Here is a 25950-nt window from a genome sequence, read left to right on the forward strand (position 1 = left end):
TGTGCCATATTTAAGAAATCCTCCTTCTTCTTTCCCATGCTTTCTTGTTTTTTTAATCCAAGTGCAGGTTAAGGTTTAGGAATCACTATCTTAACAGGGCCATGATGGGCTAGATATAAGGGAAGCTGGCTTGCATTCAGGGAAGGGCACTTTGCAATCCTCACCTTAGTGGTCACTTCTCCCCAGAATGCCCCTGACCCCTTATGATAGCAGTGCTGCAAACACCAAAGAATGAACTTATAACCAGACTCACAGGCAACACCGTGTCCTGTGCCACGCTTCAATCATGATGAGGATGTGAGAAAGAGTAGGAGAAAGGAGACACAACAAATGTCATTTCCATAACAGGGGGCCCAAGGCCAGCCCACTTGATTCTGTGGTTTCCTTTTCTGCATAACAATGATGAAAGATAGCCTGGGAAAGCTGTTCTTCTCAGGCTTCACCTTTGATACATTTCTACTCACTGAACTAAGAGACTGATTTCATTCTTTAGTGTACCATTGCCTCATAAATCCATAAATAGCATGGGTATTCATTTCCAATAAAGTATCCATATAGATTAGGTATATTCTATTGACAATTTTATTAAAATCCTTCATTTATCTTCCAGATAGTAGATTCTATTAACCAAGTTTCATAAAGAGTTCTGATTCCCAGAGGTAAGAACTGAGCCTGGCTTTCTAGTTACATGTTTACTGGTAACCCCGTCCTTCCCTACAACGCTTAAGCATAAAGACTATACCCTCCCCTGTCTCCAGCCTAATTGTGAGCTCCTGAAGAGCACGGCTGTGTCTTTTAACATCAAGGCTCCATGTGAGAAGAGTTCCTGCAATCTTATAAATGCACAATATGCGTTTGTAAGTGAAGAAATCTATTCTGTGGTGTCTGTTTTAATATTAAGAGATGGCTTGCCAGAAATTACTAAGCAGCTTCATTGTCTAAAATGGAACTAGATTCTGTGGATAGCAAATCCATTGGTGCCACTCACAGGAGGCCTCAAAGAAACCTAACTGCCCCACAAATCTGCGGGAGTATTCATTTTCTTCCCGCACAGAGAGGTAAAATGGAATATTCTTCTGACGCAGATATTTCATGTATCGCACCATCACTCGTGCCATGTTGCCTGCCCTTCGGTATTTTTCCATGCTGTAGGCCATTCCTACTTCACAAGAAGGGTCCATGGTTACCCATGAGACTGGGACTCCCTCTGGGCCGAGCATACAGGCTGCTGGCAGGTCTTCTATGCAGCGCTTGATGAAACGCAGGCTCCTCTCATTCTGCCCTCGCTTCCAGTTGTCATTTACCAGCCCAGAATAAGAGACAGCCAGCTGGGCATACTTAAAGTTGGGAGTTTCACTGTAGAAAACAAAAGGAAAGATAACAACTTTCATCCTCACCCCTGTAATTTCTGGGTGTCATCCCAATCTAGAGATGCCAGGCCCTCTTCTTGTTTAAAGACACCATTGTAAAGTTGCATATTTTGACCTTTGACAATCTTGATTCATCCGAAAGAATGAATTCATCCTCTCTTCTTTCCAAAACTGATTTCTGTGGATTACAAAAATGTACAAGGAATAGCAATTATAAATGATTAGCATATGTTTTTCTACCTTTCAAAGTCATCATCTGGGTGGCCTGTCTCAGCCCAGCTTCCAAACTTGCTTTTACTGGAGGCATTGAGCTTCAGAATATCTTCCGTAACCAAGAGGACTGCTGTCGAATGCTCTACCTTCACTGACTTTGACAATGCAGCTGCTCTTATCCCCTCACCTAAACTTTCCTGAAGGCCTGGGAAGAAAGGCAAGAAAGCAATCTTGTCAGATATGGAGTTCTCTACTTACACTGCTCCCACCTGATTAATACCTCAGTGCTTAGTAGTTCTCAGACTTGAGTTTACGCCACAACCTGCTGGAGTCCTTGTCACACCAGATTGCTCTACCTCTCCCAGCTCCCAGAGTTCCCATGAATTTACATTTCTAATGAGCTCTCAGGTGATGCTAATGCTGTTAGTTGAAGACACAATTTGAGAAGCACTGCTGCTTTCCCATTTCTTTCAGACTCCTTACCTTGGATTTGGAGTCTCTGTTTCCAGTTGATGATCTCACAATTTTCCAAAACTTCTTGTGATTTTTGAGGCTCTTTGGAGAACATATGATATACGTTTGTGTATGAATCCATGTCGTCAGTCATCTCCTGTATAGGATGGTGTAAGTTCAGGTCATTCCCTTGAACTATTTCTTCACCTCTCACTGATTGCAATTATCAGAAAAATGAAAATTCAAAAGAAAATTTTAACACTGGCCCATGATGGCTGCAGTTGGGCACATGGATAATAAAACCTAGGCCTATAAGCTACTGCTGACCTCTTACCTGTGGAACCGGAAATATTTAACACTGACAAGTATTGGTTATAAACCTCCTTATCACATACAGAACAAAGACAGGACAAAATCACTCTCCAGCAGGCCTTAAGATGCCTCACCTTTCTCCCTACCCGCTCAACTACACACTTACCTTATTTTATATATGGCATCACCGAGCACCCAACAGAATAAAAAAATGCAACAATTTCTTCTCTTACCACCTGTGCCAAAAGGATACTCCTGTTATATAAACTGTGCCCCCACATAACCTCCTGTGGGACACGTTCTGGGTTGTACTGAGTCTGTGTTGTTAGAATTAAGTCCTTAAACTTGGCTCTAAATAAATTTAACTGTGATTTCTCTAAGTTTTAGTGTCTACTGTTTCACTAGACACCTAGAATCTATAGTGTCCTAGAACCTACAGTGTCCAGGGCTTGAGCAAGATACTTTAGTGAATATAAACATTAAGGAGACATTGCCTTTTCCCAAGGCTACAGTATATCAGCCTATTCAAAGAGTGACACTGGCTTTACACCAAGAAGTCCACAAAATAGAATGACATAACTGAATTTTTGGTAGCTCTCTGGGTAATTTATGTGGTGTTAGACTCATGGGTTTGAAAGAAAGAGACTCTGGCTAGCCACAAACTTCATTTGAAGATGAGGATTTGTTTCTCAGGGAAAATATAAACAGTAAGTGTGAGAGTTTTACCAGTGAAAGTATTAACATTATGTTGGAAATTGTACTGTTAAAGAGTAAAAGAGAAAATAGTGTAATTAATTTAAAGAAACCATCAAGAACCTGAGGGTGCTTTTATAAATGCAAGTTCCTGAATATGGCCAAAACCAACACTTCAGTGAATTTAAAAGAGTAGATGTTTTAAAAGACCTGATTTTCAAAGAATGACCAAAAATAGCCAAGTAAATATTCAAGGAATTATATAAAAGAACATCCAAGTAAATTAGAAAATAGCAAATGGAACAATTTATAAGAATGAAAGCTATAAATAATGAAATGGAGAATAAGACATAGTGCAAAGAATATATATGTCAAAAGCTCATTTTTAAATGGCAAAAAGAAAGAAGAAAGAGAGAGAGAAACTTCTGGTAAGGCATTTATTAAAAGAAATACAAGAGAAATAGAAAAAAGAAAGAAAATAGACTATAAGCTATGAGAACAGAAACAGAAGAAACAGAGAAAAGAACAAAAGACTTCTAATAGAAGATCACATACTACCCCAGGGCAACATATTTACTGATAAAAGAAATGGATGTTATCCCTCAAAAATAAGCTATCAAAATTAACTTTCAAAAAAATAGAAATCCTCAACAAACTAATAGAAAATATCAAAAATTAAATTAAACATCTACCTTTTAAAAAGTAGACAAGAGTCACAGCCTCCAGTGCCATCCATGTTGCTACAAAGAACATGAATTTATTCTTTTCTATTGCTGTGCAGTATTCCATAAAAATATATGTACCAAATTTTTTTTTATCCAATCTACCTTTGATGAGCACCTGGGTTGATTCCATGTCTTTGCTATTGTGATCAGTGTAGCAATGAACATACAAGTGCATGTGTCATGTTGGTAGGATGATTCATTTTCTTTTCAGTATTTACCCAGTAAAGGCATTGCTGGGTCAGATGGCAACTCTGTTTTAAGTTCTCTAAGAAATTTCCAGACTGCTTTCCACAGTTCAATAATCCTAAGCTGTAATAGAAAATCAAATATCACATGCTGTCACTCATAACTGGGAGGTAAGCATTGACCATACATGGACATAAATGTAGGAACAATGGCACTGTGGACTACTAGAGGGTGGAGGAAAAGGGGCTGAGTTAGAAAACTGCCTATTGGGTACTATGCTCAATACCAGGGTGATGGGATCTGTCAGTACTCCAAGACTCAGTATCATGCATTATTCCTATCAACAAATCTGCACATGTATCCCCTGTATCTAAAAACAATGTTGAAATTAAAAAATAAAATATAGCCAAAATCAGATTATTTTACATTTAAGTTCTACATAAGTCAAAAACAAACACATGATTTTAATAGTAGACTTTGGTAACAGATGAAAAGATCCTAATGCCAAATCTGGTAAAGAAATAACAAAAAGAGAGTTATGACCATATTCCCTTAGGTATGCAGATACAAAAATTATGAATAAAATATTCAATAGCATATACAAAAGAATGTGAACATGAGCAGTTGGTTTTAGAAAGGCCAGAATGGCTTTAATTGGAAGATCTTTTAGTGTAATAAATTAAAGGAGAAAAAATTACATGAGTGTATATATTGCCAAATAGAAAAGACAAAAATTAAATAACATAAAATTTACCCTCCACTCTAAATATAAGTTCTATGAAAGTAGGAACAACAGAAAAATGTTCTAAACTCGTAAATACACAATCAAATGTAATTCCAAATATAAGCTTTTATAGCTATTTCATTAAAATCAGGAATGAGACAAGTATAGAAATACTATTATTGTTAGTTGGAATTGTTTTCTTAGGTTGTATATTATGCAATAAGGCAAGAAACTAAAAACCCATACAAATATTGGCAAAGAAGCTGCAAATTACTTTGTTTGTAGATCAGAGTATTACACATTTAGAAAATCCAAGAGACTTTGACAAAAAACAAAACAAATAATGCCCCACACAAACAGGGTTTTAAAGAATAGTGTGACATATTTGGAAATCAAGAATGCAAAAACAAAGCAATAACAAAATAATAATGCTCAGAAATATCACAGGAAAAATAATTTAATAATCTTAACAAATAGTATAAAATACCTAAGGGTAAACTTAGTGGAAAAATCACTTAGTTTTCCACTGGAAAACACTAACATTTTACCAGATAGCATAGAATACAAACTGAAAAAAGTGACAAAAGACCATATTTCCTGATGAAAAAATTTAGTATCACGAAATTATTAATCCTTCCAAAATTGTCAAAAAATGCTCCTCCAATACCAATCACAATTGCAATAGTTATTTGGGGTAGTTGGCGGGGAACTGGAAAAATTAGTTTATGTTCATATAGCTATTAAGTTTATAAGAAACAGGAAAGCAAAAAAAGATTGGTGAAGGGTGATTTGCTTTATTAGATATTAAAATTTATCCAAAAAACAATGGAATAGCATGAGAAAAGACTAGAAAAAAATACAGAAAGATACAAAAATATATAACATATTATACAACAAAACAGATATTTATGTTTTAGTAGGGAATGACTTATTTAATAAATAGTACTAACATAATCAGCCAGCCAGGAAGATTAATATAAAAGAATGTTAATTCATGCTATTCAAAAATATATTCCAAATAGAATGAAGTTTGCAATGTCAAAAGTAAAAATTAACTCACTGCAAGACAAAATAAGAAAATATTTGCATGATCTTGGAGTAGGAAAAATCTTCCTAATTATTAACTTATAAACCCAAAACCTCAGAAGTCATACTGAAAAAGATAATATATTTGATTACATGACAATAAAACATTTCTTATAGTCAATTAATTCTAAATTGGGCAACAAATTTGTAGCATACACCTTTTTTTAGTATCCCTAGTATCTAAAACACTTACAAAATTTTAAGAATGACACAAAACCCCAGTGTAAAAATGGTCAAAGAATATAAACAGGTCAAGAGTAAATACCAAACGACTGGCAAACATGAAAATATAATTTGTTCAATATCACTAGTTAGGGAAATGCAAATTAAATCTACAATAAGATGCCATTTATCACCCACCAGTTTGGGATACATAAAAAGAGGGATAACATTCAGTGCTGGTGAGAATGTGAGGAAACAATTCTTCCACACATTGCTAATAAAAATAAAATTGTGGAATCCTTTGGGAAGGTAATCTGGCATTGCCTGCTTAGAATAAGATAAACTCTAACTTGGAGATATCCCTTTTGGAAATCAATTGTATTGAGAAAAATTTCCAGGATGTAAAGATATGTATATGAAGATGTTTATTGAAGCTTGTTTGTAGTGACAAAGAAGTATGAACAATTTGAACCCAATAGCATGAGAATGATTGACTAAATACCATTGCATTGACTGTATGAAATGCCATGGTTGTTAAAACGAATACGTTAGTGCTGTATTAATTCACCCAAAGTGATGTCCATATGTTAAAGACAAATTAAAAAGTGATGACAAAAGATCATCAGTGAATAGCCCTCTGTGTGTTAATATGGGCAAGGACACTGATTATACCAAGGGGTAGGAAAGGAGGAGAGGACAGAAGGGGAGGTGAGAGGTTATTAACTTTTTTAAACCATGTGGGATTTTTCTACTTGTATAATCAGCATAGATTTTCTTTGTGATTAAAAACCGGCAATGAAAAAATTATTTTTTTTCTAGATAAATTCTCCTGCATCCCACCCTGAAAAGCTATTATTCAAAACCAGATTGACTTTCAATACTGAAAGAAACATGGTATGCTATGGAATCAGACTAGGTGAATGTATTTCCAAGTAAATTGCAGCATATTTCATTCTTTCCTTTCTTTTTGGTCTTATATGTGTGGTGTGGAACTTTTATATTTTCATATTTTTGTTCATTGACTCATTTTATAAATCTATCTTTGTTCAAAGCAATGCATATGTGAAGTTATGATTTGATGCTATTGTTGCATTGCTAAAATACATATAATAACTACAAAGTTACTGAAGTAAAAAGAACTATTTGACTTCCTACAGTTATTTAGGTTATTTAGCATATCACACTTTGAAGAAATTGGACCATGGATTAAATAAACTAAACATTAATCTTTGATCCCAAATTGTCAGGAAGCCAGGAGATCAAAAGAACATCCCTAAGGAAGGTGTTAGGCTCAGCCTGGCTCCCATCCCCTTTACCCCTTTGTTCCTCAAGCTAGGGTCACTTTGTCACTTTCTGCATCCCAATCCTGACCCAGTTTGCAAACTAGTGTTGCCCTGGTGTGGCTTATTATTATTTGGAGGCCCAGGGTTTATGCCCACATGAAGCTGGGCTGGCAATGAGGCTTCAGTTCACTAACCAGATGTGTATGAAACACACATACACAAAGGGGAAGTATGTAGGAAAAAAATACACCTAGGTTTGTGTTATTATTTCAGCTCATTTATTCCTTACGTGTCCTCAGCCAATAACAGCTATTTACGGTAAACACTATTTACATTTATGTGCCATGTACTAAGTGTTTGACATACAGTATCTCATTTAAACCTTGTGTAACCCTCTGAAGAAGGTCCTTTTATTTTCCCCATTTTAACAGATAATGAAACTCAGAGAAGGGCCTATGGTTATATAGGGAGTAAAAGTGGCAGAGTCCACTGAACTTGAATTCAGATTGGGCAATGCCTTAACATCAGGAATCCAGCAGTTACACGACTTAATATTTCTCAGTGTCGTTTCCTTATCTCTAAATTGGAGATATTAATGCTCACTTCATAAGATTGTTCTGATGATAACATTCACTAACAAAAGATGTGCATTCACATAGCTGACACACAGTAATTATGAGCCCCTTCCCTGGCTCCTAAGAAGTAACTTTTTAAAAACAAAACAAACCAAAACCAAACAAAAAACAACTCACTTTATTGCCCAGGCTTCAGTACAGTGGTGTGATCTTGGCTCACTGCAGCCTCCACCTTCTGGGGCTCAAGCCATCATCCCACTGCAGCCTCCTGAGTAGCTAGGAGTATAAACATGCACCACCATGCCCTGCTAATTTTGTTTATTTTCTGTAGAGATGAGGTCTCACTATGCTGCACAGGCTGGTCTCAAACTCCTGGGCTTAAGCGATACTCTTGCCTTGGACTCCCCAAGTGCTGGGATTACAGGTAGAAGACACAATGCCTGGCCCTGAGAGGTAATTTTACTAGTAGACTTCTGCTTTGGTTTTTGTTTCTAAGTCACTGTTCTGACATTTCAGACACCCAACTTTCCCTGTAAATTGGCCTGTTTTCAGCCCCTGCAGGTGACCCCTGCCACCTCAAAGGGCCCTTAATCTGTGAATGTCAGCCTTCCCCTTTTCCTCACCTCCACCCTCCACCCCCTTTCCCAGAAGAGTCCTAGGCTTTACAGAAAGGGTGGGAACGCGTGGCACTCATGCAAGGTGCCAAGTACTGAAGGAGTGTTTTAAAATACTCACTTTTCCTTTCACCCTATAAAAGCAGCCCTGGTGTCTGAACTGGTCAGTTCCTCAGGCCCTTTTGACCTGCCTGGCTCCACCAGTTCCTGTCTGTGTGCCTACCTGTTTTTGAGGCCGGATAATAACCATCTGGTACTCGGGCCAGGAGTCCACCAACACCTCCATGTTGAAGGGGTTCCCGTGATTGATGTGATACACAGAGCCGTACACCTGAAGGAGGGAATGAAAGGGAATAGGAGAGGTAGAGATCCCCAGAGATGGGGATCTGGATGTGACGAGGAAGAGAAAAATGGAGTTTAAGAGAAGGTACTGGGACCACATCAATGATGGTGAGATGAGCAGCGTCTCCAGGACCATACTGATGGACGTGAAGACACCAGCAAGCAGGCAGAACTCATAGGTAGGTGTCCTTGTGATACCAAAGAGCTACTGTGCACTAGCTGGGCACTTGGCAATGCTCTTAGCACTTATATTGTATAGATTTATTCAGTGCCCACAGCAACTTTAAGAGGTAGATGCTAATCGTATTCCTAGTTCATTGAAGAAAAGACCAAACATAAAGTCAGAGAAAGGGAAAGAAACGCCCACAAAGCCGTACGACTAGAAAATGGCACACTTGGAATGCATATCCATTCGGACTGGCTCCAAACCATGTTCGTAGCAACCATTCTCCACCGCCTCTCCAAATGAGCGACAAAACCTGCTGAGCAGGCCTAGCTGCCTCTTCCCGAAGAGAAGCAGCAGCTCTTGATATGCCTCTTGCGCCCCCAACCCCATCCTGTTTCCCAGCTCGAACCCTTTGCCAAAAGTCAGGAAGGACTAGAATCACAAGCTTGCTATTTTCTCATTCTCAACACCCCTGCTCCCACACCCTGACCTCCCACGGTTCCCTCACCTTCAGGGACTCAGGGATGCTCCTGGCCAAGGATTTGTATAGGGCCAGTAGCTTATGGGAGTTATTCAGTAGGATCATTCTGTGGGATGCTTCAGACCTTGAGACCTTCAAGAAGAAACTCTGAAAAGATAAGAAGTGAATGGAACATGTTAAGGAACCAAATGAATTTAAAATGCACTTTATACAACTCCATTCAAGTAACACTCATGATGTAGGTACTGTTAGTATCATCTTCATTCTGAACACACCAAAGCTCAGAGAGACTAAGTAAATTTCTCAAGTTCTTACAGAGATAAATGCCAAAGTCAGATTTTGAAACCATATATGAATGGCTCTGAAACCCATGCCCTTCCTCCCTGGTGGAATGAATTAAAAGTGAATATTAAGAGTTCTGTGAGCTTCCCAAATGCCTGTAGCAGACACTCCACCACCGCCATCACAAATTTTTTTCCGTATTTTGGTCATCAGATGCCTGAGAATTCTTCTTTCATCCGGAATAGAAAATATCAGCCCTCTAAGAACAAGTATGACTAAAAAACTTAGAGCAGGAGTTGGCACAGATTTTCTTTAGTTTCTCAGGGCCAAATATTTCAGACCTATGGCCATTTTGGAACTTGTCCCAGTTTCATTACAAAAATTTTAAAAAGATAAAAAAATTTTGACACGTATCTGTAAACTTCTGTTGAAAGGTCATTCAGAATTCTCAGAAATGTGCCAGTAATTTAACAATAACTTGGAGAAGGTTATCATCACAACTCATAGGTTCAAAGCTTAGGCTGCTTTCAAATTTTAGTTCTATCTCCTACTTCTGTGGTAAGTTGCTTAACCAATCAGAACCTCAAAGTGTTTTCTCGCCACTTTGGAACTGGAAATTAGAATGCATGTTTTCCAGAGGAACTAGATTACACAGTGCAATACATATAAAATGCATAGCATTATACCTGGAATAAAGTAAGAACAATATTTAACATGTTGGTTTTTTTAATTGACTTTATATTAATCAACATGTCACATAGAGATTCAGCAATTATATCAAATAATATAATAATTAGAAATGTAAAGAACTTATGACAAGCTTAATTAATGTAATTAATGGATCAGATATTTGAAACAATCATTTGCAAATTAGTTAATACAGATGTTGGAAATTTTTTATCCATGAAGGTTAAATAGTTAACAAATGTGTGTTGAGTAATAGGCAAGGTGGAACATATTTTGCCTTGTCTGGGGTCAAAGGTCTCAAAGTTAAACTATGTTCTGTAGCTAGGTGAAGCAATGTTTAAACAAAGGCATCCTTTTGCAAGATCTCAGAATTTCAGAATGTTTGAATACTCAAGGAACTTTTAGTAAATAAAACTGGATCTCTGGCATAAGCCTATCCCCTGTCTGACTCTGCTATTCTTGTAGCTGTCAAAAAACACTGGTGTTTTTTTCCATCTCCAAGTGATTTATCTGCTCTGTTTCTCACCTGACTTAACTAAAATTGCCCATACCTGTGTGTTTCACTATTGTCTTCTCCTTTGAGCTTTTGGTCAAGATTTTAAAGTTTTAATTCAAGATCTGCCATGCTATATCACTCCCCGCAAAAAAACTTGTGTTCCGTTTGCCCCGGGAACACTATAGCCTGGGCTGATACATGAGAACAATCCCCACACCTATCAGCTGCCACATCTTTGTCCAAAACACCTCTCCTATCCATTCCCTGCTCCATCCCCTTGCAATGACCTTAGTTGAGGGCCTCTTCCACCTCATACTTAATATTGCTCTTAGACCCCACCCTGGCCTCAGCTTCTAACATCTACCCAAACAAAAGTGTTCTCTACCTGTATTCCTACCATTAACATTTCTTTTCTAAATCAGGAAGCTGCTAAAAACCTGGAGAGACCCCTCCCCACCTTCTTTAAAAAATTGTTGTAAAGTATACATAACAAAGAACTTAACCATTTAACCATTTTTAAGCATAGAATGCAGCAGCATTATGTACATTCAAAATGCTTATCCATTATCCATTTCCAGAACGTTTTTGTCATCCTAAATGGCAACTATACCCATTAAACCACAATTACTCATTCCCTGTCTCCCTAGTCCCTGGCTCCTATATATCCTATGATATTGGTCCATCTGGGTCTGGCTTATTTCACTTAGCATAATGTTTTCAAGGTTCACCTATGTTGTATTATGTATCAGAATTTCATTCCTTAACTAAAATAATTTTTCATAATATATGGAAAATAAGTTTAAAGTCCACTAAAGAGAAATTATAAATTTGTGAATGACAGTTAGTAAATATGAGTAGCAAACAGTCAGTGGTCACTGTGAAGACTATAAAAAAGCAATTATAATGAATAATGGGTAAAAAAATAAAAATATATAACTTTTACATATGTACCCAAATTATGTTTGCACATGGACAAGGACTTGAAGGGAATAAACAAACATGAAAATTGTTTTTGGGTGATGAAAGTATGTGTGATTTATTTCTTATTTAAGAATTTCATTTTGTACCATTGACATGTTTTTATTTTTAGGCTAGATTGAAAAAAACATGGAAGGCACTTGAACCATAGTTAAAGATGAGAATTATAGAAACAGAATAAACGCTATGTATTTTTGTCTTTTTTCCCCACGGTCCCATCAGCTATCAAGTTTCTTTTTTCGTAGGGAGAAGGAAAAAGCTCCCCAGGTCCCACGATTCTGTACGTGCCTCATCCTGTCACCCACAGCGGTCAACAACGAGTGCAAGGCAGATTATTCCAAAGAGAATAGCAGTTGACATCCCATAGTGCCAAAACTGTTTTTAGTCAAAAGGGACTTTTCTGAGAGCTCTCATTTTCAAATGTACTTGGCATTGTTTAAATGCATTGGCATTGCCGTTCATTTGGAATGTTCCACTCTAAGTTATCTTTAGTAACATTTTGCCATTTCTGTTAAGACTTAACTGCCTCCCAGTCCTAATGTATAAGCCAGAAGGAACTCAGTTTTCCAGAAATTAAGGATCCAATTTTTACCTAAAATATTGGCTTTACTCTTTGGTTCTCTTGATAAGCCAATGAATTTTTTCCTACCTAGGTGCACAAAAAAAAAAAAAAAAAAGAAAAAAAGAAAAGAAAAGAAAAGAAAATAAAAGAAAGAAACAAAGGGGTAGAACACAAATATCCCTGTGAATTTTCAAAAGCCACATTTTATAACTCCTGCAACGTTACTGCTTACTACCAGTTCCTTTCTGACCCAGTGAGATGTAAGAGGCCTCTAACTGGATCCAAGTCAATCAATTCCAAGATCAAATCTGTTCCTAGACCCAGTCTATTTCCTGTAATGACTCCAAACACAGTTTGGATCAGAAATTTGCTCCAAGCAACTCAAAGAGCTCAAAACACAAATGTGTGAACCTCCAAACTGCGAGAGGGAGTTTACATATTATCCTCAGCCTCTCTGAGAGATCAGTGGATGCAACTGGATCCTGCAGGTACCTTCTGTGTTCACTTAGTGCTCCTGGGGATACTAGAAGCTCCACTTCAGATCCTGCTTCTGACACCATCTGATAAAAACTTCAGCTGACTTAAGTTTAAAGGAGTTTAATTAAACAATAAACAATCTGTGAATCCGGTAGCCTTCAGAATCACAACAGATTCACAGAGGCTCCGGGGGTGCCTTGTGGTCAAAACGAATTTATAGACAAAAAAAGGTAAAGTGAAGTACAAGAACCAGAAATGAGGTACAGAAACAGTGAGATTAGTTACAACTGGGGATTTGCCTTATTTGAACACAGTTTGAACATTCAGCAGTCTATGAGTGATTGAAGTATGGCTGCTGGGATTGGCCAACACTCAAGTATTGTTACAGGTGCACACTACTAAATAAGGTTTTCAATCTTGTCTGACTATTAAAGTAGGTAACAGTTTACCCACAGGACTCAAATGTAGAAGTACAGAGTCCTTCTCAGGCCATAATTAGTTTGTTTTAACACTTTGTGGCAAACTTTATTGAAAGGATTATCTATACATGCTATTTCTAATCCCCTCCTAATCTTTTTTTTTTTTTTTTTTGAGACGGAGTCTCGCTCTGTCGCCCAGGCTGGAGTGCAGTGGCCGGATCTCAGCTCACTGCAAGCTCCGCCTCCTGGGTTTACGCCATTCTCCTGCCTCAGCCTCCCGAGTAGCTGGGACTACAGGCGCCCGCCACCTCGCCCGGCTAGTTTTTTTTTTTTTGTATTTTTTAGTAGAGACGGGGTTTCACCATGTTAGCCAGGATGGTCTCGATCTCCTGACCTCGTGATCCGCCCGTCTCGGCCTCCCAAAGTGCTGGGATTACAGGCTTGAGCCACCGCGCCCGGCCAATCCCCTCCTAATCTTATGTAATTGGGTTTTTGCTGCTACTATTCTACTGAAACACTTTTTAATGCCATCAGTGATCTCTGTGTTATTAAATCCAATGGTCAATTATTGCTTCTCGTCTTAATAGATCATCCTTTAATGAACTTCTTTCACTTGGTTTCCAAGACAACACACTCTCTTGGTTTTCCTTTAACTTTACTAAAGGTTACTTCTTCTCAGTCTCCTCGGTGGACCCTTATTTTCTCCCCAATTTCTTAATTTTGGATCACTTCAAAGTTCCTGGTGATCTCATCTGGTCCCATGGCTTTAAAATAAATGTACCTGCCAATGACTAATACATTTAAATTATTACTCAAACTTTTTTTCAAACTCAAGACATATGTATCTAATGGCCTGTTTGACATTTCTTGGATTCCATCCAATAGCCATCTCAGACTCATTATGTCTCAGATCGAACTCCTTATCCACCCTCTTCACCCAGCCTACTTCACCTGTAGTCTTTCTCAACTTAGTTGATGGCAACTCCATTTTTTCCCCTGTTCAAATAAAACTTATTGGAGTTATTCTTAAGTATCTTTTCCCCTCCCACTGTACATCCAATTCATTATGACATCCTGCTAATTCTGGTTGGGAGAAAATTCTTCATGACCTCTCACATTTCTGTATGTCTTATGAGCAGAGACATCGATAGCCTTCACTCCTGACTATCTTTTCAAGGATGTTTGTAAAGACAACATCTTGGAAGCTAGATATATTGCTTTCTTCTGAAGCAGAGGGCAGGTCTGCTTACTGATCAGTATAAGAAAGATAATGTCTCCCTCTGGAGCAAAGTTCAGACAGGTTTGCTTGCAGTTCATTATAAAACATCCAGGTTCCCTAAATTCAGGGGCTGCTTGGCCGCAACACACATCTGTTGCATTTGCAACATTCAACTGCCTTTCTGTATTTCCTCTGTAGGACTTGTGGAGCAAGGATGACTGACACAAACACAAAAATCATTCTCTCTGTTGAGTGAGTCATAAAACCCTGTCTTTGACCTAAGAAGCTTGTGTCATCTGCCAGCATTCATGAAACTTTGCCCCAAGTAGGGTTAACTTTTATATGCTTCACAGTTCTTAGCAGTCTTTTCTGGATGGAGAATGCCTTTAGTCTTCCATCAGTAACAAACCTGGATGCCCCTTTTAAAACAAAAGCCAGATTTTGTCATTCCTTTGTGCAACTCCTGCAGTAACTCCCAATCTCATTTAGAGAAAGAGATACAAATTGCTTATAACAGTTCTCTAAGTTAGAGTCCAGTCACCTCCCTGATATCTGTCCAGTCAGGTCCTAGACCTCACTCTTTTGGCTTCTCTGCTTCAGGCACTTGGCTGTCCTTCTTCTTCTGCCTGCATTATTTTCTCACTAGACGTATAGAAGACTTTATTACCTTTTTTAAGTCTTCACCTAAAAGCCACCTGCTCAATAAGGCCTCCTTTGGCCATCCTATTAAAAATTACAGCTCCTTCCCTAGTCACTCTGCAATGCTTCTGTGCCCCATTGTTATTCTCTGCCTCTATTTGTTTTTTTGAAGGGTCTTGCTCTTTCACCAGTGCAGTGGCTGGATCAAGACTCACCGCAGTCTTGACCTTTCAGGCTCAAGCAATCCTCCAACCTCAGTCTCTTGCATAGCTGGGACTACAGGTATGAATCCCTGTGCTTGGCTAATTTTTTATTTTTATTTTATAGAGATGGGGGAGGGGGTCTTTGTTTCCCAGGTTCATCTCAAACTCTGGTTACAATTTTATAAACTTCTGCGTCAAACTCTGATACCTCAAAATACCTAGCAGAGACAAATATAAAACCCAGACAAAAATGTATGCTGACAATTATGACATTTCTATTTTTATCTTACAAGACTTTTAATACTAGCTTGCTAAAGATTTACTTAACATGAACACGAAAAATACTTTGGACTTATTTACTTTATCTATGAGCATTCTTTTATTTATAAGCCAATTGGATAGTCACAACATTTAACGTAATACAAATGCCTACATATAAACACATCTAGATATACATACACAAAAAGATCCAATAGCGTTTACCTTGGAAGTCTAGCTATTGAAATACAAACTCACCAGTCTGCAAACTTCACATGGCTGAACTTTGTTAGCCTTGATCAATAATCCAGTGAATGCTGTGAACCAAAATTTTCGGCAAAACACTTTCCGTGGCAGTTTAATTTTTAAAGTCCAAACCTCTCCAGACTCCAAAGAACACTGGGATCAAACAGCACCACAGGAGAACATCACATATTACCTTGGCCCAACAGCAGCACAAAAGCCTGGATACATGGAAATCCAACCCACTTTCCCATTCAAGAGCAAATACCAGATTCCAAACTATACTGGGGTCAAACAGTGTTATAAAAGAGTGTCAATTTATTAAATTCTAATTTCCCATGACTACATCAGATACATGCAAACAGTCACTAAAACAATCCAATTGCTGCAGGATCAAACAAGCCCCAAAAGTCTACAAACTGAACGAGTTGGGGTGATTCCTCTCTCCATTGGTTGGGTTCAATCAATCTGCAAATCAAAATTCCTTCAGAATTTCTCCAGTGGAGAGGAGCTCATCCCACTGTCTGGTAACCACAAAAGACACTCAACTGCCTGGACACACACAATGACAAACAAGCCCCCAAGAGTGTCCATACTGGAACAATCAGGGTACTTCCCTCTTTTCATCAGTAGGGCTTATTCAATCTGCAAGTGGAAATTCCTTTAAAAATTTCCCAAACTGAGAGGAGCAGATCCTTCTGTCTGGGCCCACAAAAGACAGTCACCTATCTGGATGCAGATGTCAAATTTCAAAAGCAGTTCTTCCAAGGTAATCAAGAACATGGTTGAGGCCAGCTGTGGCTGGCCCCAGAGAGAGGGAACTCATCTCCAGTCAAAATTGGGTAAGCAGCTGCTTAGGAGGGCTTTGGGACTCCAGACTCATGGCTGCCAATCCAAAGCGTTCCGGGTCGGGGAACAAAAATCCATTACTAAATGCCAGGGGTGTGGTCTAGGTCCTGCTCTTCACTGCACAGAAAACCAATCAATGTCACCAATTATTGCCAAGGAAGAAGGCTGAATTGGATGCTGTAGCGGAGGAGATGCAAGCTCAGTCTCAAATCCATCTGCCTGACCAACTAAATTATGAGTTTACATACCAGGGAAGAAATGTAACAATGTGTAGGAAAACAGGAACTCAGGAGACCTAAGGAAGCAATCATGATTTATGAAAAGCCTGGTGTCCATTGTCTGGATGGGCTCATCTGGCGAGTTTCAGTTCTTTGATACTTTTTGAGGTACCGAGGGGTCCTTTACTAAGAATGAAATTCATATAAAACAAATGAAAGTTTCAAGCTTTAAGACCAGAGGGCCAATTTCTATGTTTACACAAAAATCTATCTATGGGACTACAAAGGAGGTTTCAATTCCAGTGCCAGTGCTAGCTGCAACCTGCCTCACGTCTGCCTATGTTTCTGACAAACTCTGTATCAGGACTTTGGCCAGGACAATAGCTTCCTCTCCCATCTGTGGGTTCCTCTCCCATCTGTAGGGTTTGCTGAGCTTGCTGAGCTTCTTCGACCACTTCAGTTCCCAAGGAGGCTTCTTTGCATCAGCCTTTCAGACCAGCTCTGGAGTGTCTCCCAAAGTCAGCCTGTGCTTATGGGATGCAATGGGGTAAGGCTGGAACTAGGCCCCTATGCTTTCCTCCCAGAAACACATGCTATCTGACAGAGTGGTTACTCTGCAGCACTCCAGCAGGGGATTCTCCAAGCCCACTTCTCTGATGTATCTAGTCTGTGGTTCAAAATCGTGGTCTCAGGCTCTACACTGGCCCCACCCTACCCCAGTCCTAGGCCAGCTTCAGGCTTCAGGCTGGTTTTTGTGACCCAGGATCCAATAAGCTCAGGGCCCAGCTGTGCTCTAGCAAGCCCAGTGTACAGGTTGAGTTCAGTAGATCCTGATGTGTCTGGAATTGACGGGCTCTTGGTCTCAATGACTTCAAGAATGAAGCCGCGGACTCCCACGGTGAGCGTTACAGTTCTTAAAGACGGTGTGTCTGGAGTTTGTTCCTTCAGACGTTCAGATGTGTCTGGAGTTTCTTCCTTCTGGTGGGTTCGTGGTCTCGCTGTCAGGAGTGAAGCTGCAGACCTTCATGGTGATTGTTACAGCTCTTAAAGGCAGCGCTTCTGGAGTTGTTTGCTCTCCCCCGTGGGGTAGTGGTCTCGCTGGCTTCAGAAGTGAATAGCTGGCTTCAGGAGTGAATCCCTGGCTTCAGGAGTGAACCCACAGACCTTCGCAGTGAGTGTTACAGCTCATAAAGGCAGCTTGGACCCAAATAGTGAGCAGCAGTAAGATTTATTGCAAAGAACAAAACAACAAAGTTCCCATACTGTGTAAGGGGACCCTAACGGGTTGCCTCTGGCTGGCTCATGCAGTCTGCTTTTATTCCCTTATCTGGCCCCACCCACATCCTGCTGATTGCTCCATTTTACAGAGAGCTGAATGGTCCCCTTTACAGAGAACTTATTGGTCCGTTTTGACAGAGTGCTGATTGGTGCAGTTACAATCCTTGAGCTAGATATAAAAGTTTTCCAAGTACCCACTAGGTTAGCTAGATACACAGTGCTGATTGGTGCACATACAATCCTCCAGTTAGATATAAAAGTTCTCCAAGTCCCCATCCAGTTCAGGAGCCCAGCTGGCTTCACCCAGTGGATCGTGCACCCGGGCTGCAGGCAGACCTGCCTGCCGGTCCCAAGCCGGGCCTGCACTCCTCAGCCCTTGGACTGTTGATGGGACCGGGCGCCATGGAGCAGGGGGCGGCACCCGTCCAGGAGGCTGAGGCTGCTCTGGAGCCCACCACAGGGCCGGGAGCTCAGACATGGGGGGCTGCAGGTCCCAAGTCCTGCCCCGCGGGGAGGCAGCTAAGGCCCCGCGAGAATTTTAGTGCAGGGCGGGCTGGTGGGCACTGCTGGGGGACCCGGGGCAACCTCTGCAGCTGCTGGCCTGGGTGCTAAGCCCCTCACTGCCCTGGACCAGCAGCGCTGGCTGGCCACACTGTGTGCGGGGCCCACCGAACCCCAGCTCGGCCCGTAGGAACTCACGCTGGCCCGGGAGCACAGCCCCGGTTCCCACCCACCCCTCTCCTTCCACACCTCCCCACAAGCAGAGGGAGGAGGCTCTGGCCACAGTCAGCCCAGAGAGGGGCTCCCACGGTGCTGTGGCGGGCTGAAGGGCTCCTCAAGTGCCTGCCAGAGTGGACGCCGAGGCCGGAGGCTGAGGAGGCGCTGTGAGTGAGGGCTGTTAGCACATTGTCACCTCTCACTGATGCTAGGCTGGACATCATGGACCAAGGCTCTAGGTAAGCCTCCATCTACCAAGATCCTAGGTCCATTTCTCCATATTCAGGCTCTAATCCTGCACCAGTACCAGGCCAGTCCCCATGGACTCAGATTCCATGTTTATCCCAGTAGACCCAGACACTAGGCCCATTCCAGAACCTAGCCAGTGCCTGCAGACAGAGGCTCAATGCCCACATCAGAGCCATGTCAGTCCCTGTGGACCCACACTTCAGTCCAGCCCCTATAGGTACAGGCTGTATGCCTGCCTTGTAGACATGGGCTTTATGTTCATGCCCGCATACCCAGTGAAAATATCCACCCCAGTGGATCCAGGATTTAGGCCCAACTCTACAGATCCAGGAACCAGGCCTACCACTTGCTGACACAAGCACCAGGCTAGGCTGCCTGAAGACTTCAGCAACAAGTTCACCTGCAGACCACAACAGAAACCCTGCCAAGAATTGCTGGATGACTGGGAAAGGGTTTTTCCAGACAAAGCCAGTATACAAAGACTAGAATAACTTTCCTGTTTATCAAATGTACAGATACCCTGAATAGATCTTTCTCTCTCTCTGTTTTTTTTTTTTCTTTTTACTAGTTTATAATATTCTTGAAAACTCTATCACACCCATAAACCACCACAGGTAAGAGGATGAGAGAGATAGAGAATGAATGCTACAGTATGTGGACAGAGTGGGGAATCCAGGGATTCCCTAGGGTAGTGTGGAATGGAGGCAGGGACTGTGAATAGGAGGCTGTGGCTTGGATCCTTATTGCTGGATGGGGGTTGCATAGCAGAGGAGAGATGGACTCAAGTTGAACTAGGAAATAGGGAACATCTCACACCAAAGGCAATGGCAGTTGGGGGCCAGGGGGATTACAGTACATTTTCTACACAGACTACAGAGGTGAGTGAGAGCTTCAGAGACTTGCACTCCTTCACAGGAAGAAATGGGTTAGAGGTTTTTGACTTAAAATCTCCCGAATTGGTATCTGACCCAATTTCCTAAAATGGCAGCTCACCATTCAGGCAGAGGTACTGAAAAGAAAAGTATAGCAAGAATATCTGGTTTGGAGATCAAGTAAGGGATAAGGGGAGACAGTGGTGCTCTCTAAGTCTGACTCAGAAAAGCAAGGATTGAAAGAGGGTCTTGGGTGAAATGGTGGCCAACACTTTGGGAGAAGACATTGCACCAGAAGCTGTAGGCATTCCTGAGGGCTCCGGGACACGGAAGTTCACATTAGGCGGGAAAAGAACCAAGAACAATAAATTAGGACTTCATGTTGCTGTCACCTGGCATAATATAAATCAGGTAATTTTTCTCCTTTTAAAATATAAGGCAACTTGTCAACACGTAATTTAAAAACTGGTTTTCAGCCACATTGCATCAGATCACTAGAGAATTCCTGGCTAAAGAGCAGTGGGTACTAAACAAAACTCAACATCTGAAGAACCATCAGCTCACATTGCCCAGAGACAAGTGGAAAGGAAAGGGCTTATCTGATCCAATACTTTTTTTTTTTTTTTTAAAGCCCAATTCTGCATCTTTAACAAAAGAGTGGTGTAAAAATTTATAACAAAGCATAATCTAAGTTTACAGTTACAGAAAAGTGTTAAATTCTAGCTAACTTATCATCACTTGGGAATGAGACCATTGGTCATGGCATGGATGAAGGGGTGCCCTAAGAATAAACACGGGGCAAGAGGGGCTGTTTCCAAAGTAGGCTCATCTCCAGTTCTTAGAACCATGCTCAGTAAGAAAAGGAAGCACTCAAGGAACTTAAAGCTTTGTGGAATATTTTCCCCCGCTTTCTTCTTTAAACTGAGGGGCTGCACTTGAAGGTACTTGTGGAGTCATTCATACTCAATGCTATTCAAACCCAAACTACATTCACACAGACACATGACATTAAAATTTATACTGTAGAACAATATTCTTAGCCAGTGTAGAGAAAACAAGTGCATTTTAACTTTTTTCTTTTTGTGTGTGTTTTTAAGCCCAGACTCCAAAGTGATCCATCATTCCTTACCTACCTAATTCCTTGAGTGAGGTATTTTTTGTTTGTTTTGCTCTTTGTTTGTTTGTTTAAATAAGGGCAGCAGATAAGTTAGGAGAGAGGCAACAGTGAGAAAGGGATCTTGGTTATGCTGAATGGTCACTGTGCTTATCTAGATTTGGAAAAGGGAGTCTGGAGTCAGGATGTAAATACAAAGACAGATTTTAGTGCAAGAAAAAAACTTGGAAGGAAATTAGAAGTGCTAGTCCAGTGAAAACATGAATGATGAAAGATCCAAATGGCCTTATTACTGTTTGCAGAAATACCAATAAAACATCAACACAACCTGGGGTAGTGGCTCACGTGTGCGCCCTGGAAAGGAAGTGAAGTTCACTCTGCAGCGCTCATGGTAAGCGTTTCAGCTCTGGGCTCCGCAAGCATGGAGCAGTTCAGCCCACTCGCCCCGCCACAAGGGGATGGGCGAGAAGGATGAGAAAAGGCTTCCCCAGGTCTAGGCAGTGGGAAGAGGAGGAGGCTGTTCCAGGTCCCAGAATTCACCCAGGGAAGCTCTTTGTGGTGTGTGGACACCCCCTCCCCAGCCGGCTGCCGCTATCTCCCCGCCACCATCATGAATAGACATTTCTCAAAAGAAGACATAAAAATAACTAATGGGGTTTTGTTGTTGTTGTTGTTAATGCTCAACAGTACTCATTATCAAGCAAAAGCAATTAAAATCACAATATCACCTCACACCTTTTAGAATTGCTATTATCAAGAAGATGAAAGATAACTGTTGGAGAGGATGTGAGGAAATGAGAATCCTTGTGCACTGTTGGTGGGAATGTAAACTAGTGTAGCCTTATGCAAAACAATACAGAGGTTCCTCAAAAAGTTAAAAATAGAGCTATCATATGATCCAGCAATCCCTACTGCATACATGTTTAAAGGAAATGAAATCAGTACAGGCACACCTCATTTTATTGCACTTCACTTTATCGTACTTCACAGGTACTGTAGTTTTACAAATATAAAAGGTTTGTGTCAACCCTGAATGAAGCAAGTCTACTGGCACCATTTTTCCAACAAATGTGCTCCCTTCCTGGCTGTGTTACCATTTGGTCATTCCCACAATATTCAGACTTTTTCTGTATTATTGTGTCTGTTAAGGTGATCTGTGATCAGTGATTTTTGATGGTGCTATTTTAGCTGTTCTGGAGCACCACAAATTGCACCCATACAAGACAGCAAACTTAATTGATAACTGTTGTGTGTTCTGACTGTATCACTGACTGAGCGTTCCCAGTCTCTCTCCCTCTCCTCCAGCCTCCTATTCCCTGAGACACAACATTTAAATTATGCCAATTATAAACCATACAATGATCTATAAGTATTCAGGTGAGGGGAAGAGTCATGAGTCTTACATTTTAAGCAAAAAGTGAAAAATGATTAAGCATATTGAGGAAGGCAGGTCAAAATCCAAGATAGTCTAAAAGCTAGGTCTTTTGCACCAAACAGTTAGCCAGGTTGTGAATGCAAAGAAAAATCTTCGAAGGAAATTAAAAATGCTAATCCAGTGAACGCTTAAATGATAAGAAAGCAAAATAGCCTTATTGCTGTTTGGAGCAAGTTTTAGTGCTCTGGATAGAAAATTAAACTAGCCACAACATTCATAAACCAAACTTTAATCCTGAACAAGACTCTCCTTTAAGTTATTTGAAGGCTAAGAGAGGTGAGGAAGCTGCAGAAAAAAAGTTGGAAACTAGCAGAGGTTGGTTCATGAGGTTTAAGGAAAGAAGCCCTTTTCTTTTTCTTTCTTTCTTTTTTTTTTTTTTTTTTTTTTGTCTTTTAGACAGAGTTTCACTCTGTTGCTCAGGCTGGAATGTAGTCGTGCAGCGATCAGGGCTCACTCCAACCTCTGTCTCCTGGGCTCCAGCGATTCTCCTCCCTCAGCCTCCCGAGTAGCTGGGATTACAGGCACCCACTACCACACCTGGCTGATTTCTTTCTTTTCTTTTCTTTCTTCTTTTGTATTTTTAGTAGAGATGGGGTTTTACCATGTTGGTCAGGCTGGTCTCAAACTCCTGACCTCAGGTGATCCACCAACCTCAGCCTCCCAAAGTGCTGGGATTACAGGCATGAGCCACCACGCCCAGTCCATTTTTATAACATAAAAGTCCAAGGGAAGCAGCAAGTGCTGATGTAGAAGTTGTAGTAGGTTATCCAGAAGATCTACCTAAGATAATTGATGAAGGTGGCTACACCAAACAACAAATTCCCCATGTAGATGACACAGGTTTCTACTGGAAGAAGATGCCATCACGGACTTTCACAGCTAGAAAGGTGAAGTCAATGCCTAACTTCAAAACTGCAAAGGACAGGCTGACTTTCTCATTAGGAGTTTATGCAGCTGGTGACTTTAAGTTGAAGCCAATGCTCACTTACCATTCCAAAAATCCTGGGACCCTCAAGAATTATGCTAAATATACTTTGCCTATTCTCTATAAATGGAAGAACAAAGCCTAGATTACAGCACCATCTATTTACAGCACTGTTTACTGAATATTTTAAGCCTACAATTGAGACTTACTGCTCAGGAAAAAAATATTCTTATAAAAATATTACTGCTCATTGACAATACACCTATTCATTCAAAGGCTGTGATGGCAAGGACATTAATTTTTTTTCATGCTTGCTAACATACATCCACTCTGCAGCTCATAGATCAAGGAGTAATTTCAACTTTCCAAGTCTTATTATTTATACATTCTCTAAGGCTATAGCTGCAATACATTGTGATTTCTCTGACGGATCAGGGCAAAGTAAATTGAAAATCTCTTGGAAGGATTTTCCATTCCATATGCCATTAAAAACATTCATGATTCATGGGAGGAGATCAAGCTATTAACATCAAAAGGAATTTGGAAGAAGTTGATTCCATTCCTTGCGGGTAACTTTGAAGCATTCAAGATTTAAATGGAGGAAGTAACTGTAGATGTGGTGGAAATGACAAGAGAACTAAAATTAGAAGAAGAGCCTGAAGATCTGGCTGAATTGCTACAATCTCATGATAAAACCTGAATGAAAGAAATTGCTTCTTACGGATGAGCAAAGAAAGTGACTTCTTAAAATAGAAACTACTCCTGGTGAAGATTCTGTGAACATTGCTGAAATGATAACAAAGGATTTCTAATGTTACGTAAACCTATTTGATAAAGCAGTAGCAAGGGTTAAAAGGACTGATTCCAATTTTGAATGAAGTTTTACTGTGGGTAAAATGCTACCAAACAGCATTACATACTACAGACAAATCTTTTCTGAAAGTGTAGCAGGACGAGTCACAGATAAAACTCCTCAGACACCGAGTTAAAGAAGGAAGGGGTTTATTCGACCGGGAACATCGGCAAGACTCCTGTCTCAAGAGCCGAGCTCCCCAAGTGAGCAATTCCTGTCCCTTTTAAGGGCTCACAACTCTAAGGGGGTCTGCATGAGAGGGTCGTGATCGATTGAGCAAGCAGCGGGTATGTGACTGGGGGCTGCATGCACCGGTAATCAGATCGGAACAGAACAGGACAGGGATTTTCACAGTGCTTTTCCATACAATGTCTGGAATCTATAGATAACATAACCAGTTATGTCAGGGGTCGATCTTTAACTACCAGGCCCAGGGCACAGTGCCGGGCTGTCTGCCTGTGGATTTCATTTCTGCCTTTTAGTTTTTACTTCTTCTTTATTTGGAGGCAGAAATTGGGCACAAGACAATATGAGGGGTGGTCTCCTCCCTTAAAAGAAAGAGTTAATCAATACAGCAAACTTATTTGTTGTCTTATTTTAAGACATTGCCTTAGCTACCTTAACCTTTAGCAAGTCCCACCCTGGTCAGCAGCCATCAACATTGAAATAAAACCTTGCACCAGCAAAAAAAAAAAAAAAAGATTACAACTCTTTGAAAGCTCAGATTATCCTTAGCATTTTTTAGCAATAAAGTATTTTAAAATTAAGATAGATACGTTTTAAAGACATAATGCAGTTGGACACCTAATAGACAACAGTATGGTGTGAACATAACTTTTATACGCACTGGGAAACCATAAACTTCATATGACTTGCTTTACTGAAATATTCACTTTATTGCAGTGGTCTGGAACTAAACCTTCCAAATCTCTGAGGCAGGCCTGTATGTTAAACAGATATCTGCACTTTTGTGTACATTATAGAATTATTCACAATAGCCAAGACATAGAGTCAACCTAAGTGTCTATCAACAGATTAATGAACATTAAAAATGTGGTATATATGCACAATAGATTACTATTCAGCTTTTAAAAAGAAGGAAATTTGGTCATTTGAAACCACATAGATGAACTTGGAGTACATTATGTTAAGTAAAATAAACCGGGCACAGAAAGATGAATACCACATTATGTAACTTACATGTGAAATCTGAAAAAGTTAAATTCATAGAAGCAGAGAGTATAATGGTGGTTACCAGACATTGGAGGAGGTGGTAGGGATTGGGGAGATGGTCACAGGATACAAAATTTCAGTTAGATAGTAGGAGCAGTCCAATAAATCTATTGTACAGTATGGTGATTATATTTAAAAATACTATTTTATGAGAATAGTTATATGAATACATTTTAAGTGTTTTCACCAAAACCTTTAAAGTATATAAGATAGTGCATATATTAATTAGCTCTACTGTGCCATTTTACAATGTATACATACTTTAAAGCATTATACTCAATAAATATATACAATTTTCATTTGTAAATAAATCACTGGTGAACTGTTACAGATGGGGTTTTGGGATGGATGTCCTTTTG

General features: G+C 40.1%; 1 protein-coding gene across 4 annotated transcripts; it reads right to left on the reverse strand.

Moving 5' to 3' along the window:
* Positions 1-566: 566 nt before the first annotated feature.
* LOC104680419 (glycine N-acyltransferase-like protein 1) lies at positions 567-25323 on the reverse strand. Of its 4 annotated transcripts, XM_010386366.1 has the most exons (8): positions 25313-25323; positions 17177-17186; positions 12827-12960; positions 9413-9532; positions 8620-8727; positions 2067-2193; positions 1611-1788; positions 567-1356 (listed from the first exon to the last, which is right to left on the reverse strand). In XM_010386366.1, the coding sequence occupies exons 4-8, from the start codon at positions 9488-9490 to the stop codon at positions 939-941; spliced, it is 909 nt and encodes a 302-aa protein (XP_010384668.1). In that variant the 5' UTR covers positions 9491-9532; positions 12827-12960; positions 17177-17186; positions 25313-25323; the 3' UTR covers positions 567-938. The 4 variants fall into 4 exon arrangements, with proteins under 4 accessions (XP_010384668.1, XP_010384666.1, XP_010384667.1 ...); XM_010386364.1 differs by lacking the exons at positions 17177-17186; positions 25313-25323 and adding an exon at positions 14238-14285 and having other exon boundaries at positions 12827-12950; XM_010386365.1 differs by lacking the exons at positions 17177-17186; positions 25313-25323 and adding an exon at positions 13167-13240 and having other exon boundaries at positions 12827-12950.
* Between the last annotated feature and the right edge of the window lie 627 nt (positions 25324-25950).

Source organism: Rhinopithecus roxellana, chromosome 15, assembly GCF_007565055.1.
Source record: "Rhinopithecus roxellana isolate Shanxi Qingling chromosome 15, ASM756505v1, whole genome shotgun sequence".
In the NCBI taxonomy this organism is placed as follows: domain Eukaryota; kingdom Metazoa; phylum Chordata; class Mammalia; order Primates; family Cercopithecidae; genus Rhinopithecus; species Rhinopithecus roxellana.